This window comes from Aplysia californica, unplaced genomic scaffold, assembly GCF_000002075.1.
Source record: "Aplysia californica isolate F4 #8 unplaced genomic scaffold, AplCal3.0 scaffold00216, whole genome shotgun sequence".
NCBI classification, from domain to species: domain Eukaryota; kingdom Metazoa; phylum Mollusca; class Gastropoda; order Aplysiida; family Aplysiidae; genus Aplysia; species Aplysia californica.
In genome coordinates, this window is record NW_004797486.1 from 853,538 (window position 1) to 855,347 (window position 1,810).

General features: G+C 37.8%; 1 protein-coding gene across 1 annotated transcript in view; it reads right to left on the reverse strand.

The window, feature by feature from the left end:
• The window catches only part of LOC101856515 (ras suppressor protein 1), a gene marked incomplete in the record, with an annotated part of 20,158 nt that overhangs the window by 16,858 nt on the left and 1,490 nt on the right, over positions 1–1,810 (reverse strand). Inside the window, 1 exon segment of the mRNA XM_013083186.2 lies at positions 1,045–1,167. Within this exon segment, the coding sequence (XP_012938640.1) occupies positions 1,045–1,167 (123 nt within the window).

The following is a 1,810-nucleotide window of genomic DNA, read 5'->3' on the forward strand; positions in this document are numbered from 1 at the left end:
TAGATAGATAGATAGATAGATAGATAGATAGATAGATAGATAGATAGATAGATAGGATAGATAGATAGGATAGATAGATAGATAGTTAGTGAAAAATGAATTAAGGTTTTCAGAAATTACGAAAGCCATACACTCGAATGAAATCTAATAAATGAGATACCGGGTACAATTCTTAACAAACATAGACTCGCACAAGTACACATTCTCACAAAAGTAACAAACGCTCGAATGTCACTAAATTATTATACACTGTTAAAAATCGGCCAGTGTTTCTTCATATATATATGATAATGATGATCATCATCATCCGGTGCCTTGCCGACTGGCGTGGGCGATCATGGACCTCCACTTCACCTTGTCATGATTCATGATAATGATAAGTTGTTTAAAATGTAAAAATGTGAATCAAGTAGGAGGAAAGCCTTGAAAACGCCCCTGTTTCCTTGAATAAACATACCATTTTAGAAATTGATTTACTTATGCTACATTTATTAGGTTTAACATGTTTTTAAAATGAATTATTGTTTCGGAAACTTGTTAACTATAATATATTGTAAGCATTCCAAAACCAGATATTAAATATAGAGCCACATAAGGGATAGACGAAAGTTGTCAACACTTTAGTTGTCCTTTTAAGAAAAAATCGGCTAATCCAATTGAAGGATCAAACGTTCCACTTTCGTAAAAGACATATTCTGTTTTGTTGAGAATAAGCTTAAAGCCGCCCAAGTATCTTTACCATGATACTTTCATTTATTTACGTTTTTAAAGTGTTACCGGTGCGACATTTTTCAGAATAAGCAAACAGAGACAAAAGCCAAACTGCGGTGTTATGCTCTGACTGTGTAACTGGTTTCTAAATCACACACGTTGCCAACAGTACTTTTATACTTTATACTATCTATCGTGTATGCTGACAACTGATGCTTATTGAGTACCTTCCTGGCAACCTTGGTTTCAAAACTAAAAAGAGTCAACCCATTTCTTCCAGTTACACGATTAGAGCTGAACATCATTTTGACCCACAGCCGGTCGCAGTCTTACCTCCAGAAGCTCGTTAGTGTCTAGGATCAACGTGGTTAGATTGAGGAGCTTCCCAATATCTGCCGGAAGTACTGTCAACTTGTAGTCTAAACATGCCTCTCGCTCCGGACTCAGATCGAGGACCTGCAGACAAACGTTTTGGCTTAGAGTTCGTATGCATATATCAGTTTGCAAGTTAGTTTGTCCCTGGTGAGCTGTGTGCCATGCTGGAAACAAAAGTCCTTTCTAAGGTGGACGCAGTTGGCCTTATTTATTGGCGTCAAAGAATACGATTGAAAGAAGAAAAGAACGTCGTGGCAGTGAATCACAAAAAATACATTTTACATATTGGTATGCATCTGTGTTTAGATTGAGATGGTCATGTGATCTGTTCTACCGTTACAGGATCACACCCTCTAACGGTGCAAAGCGAATCTATATGTGCCCCCCCCCCCTTTCCCTTTTTTCCGCCCAACCTGCCGAAGGGGTCAGGAAAAGATGGTTTGTTCAGAAAATGTGAACAAAAAATTAAGATCAGGGCATCCTCCTGCAAGTGTGCCTGGTGCGATATAGTTAAAGTAATTTAAAAAAAATAAAATTGAGATGGACTATTATTTTCCACTGTTCACCCAGCTGCATCTAGGTACATAATATTTTATACAGACGTTAATATACTTGATTATACGCATACATGCCCCCCCCCCCAAAAAAAGAAAGAAAGATAGCAGTAAACCTCTGACACACTTGTATGCTATAGATCTACATCCCTTCTTTGCGAAGAGGGTGT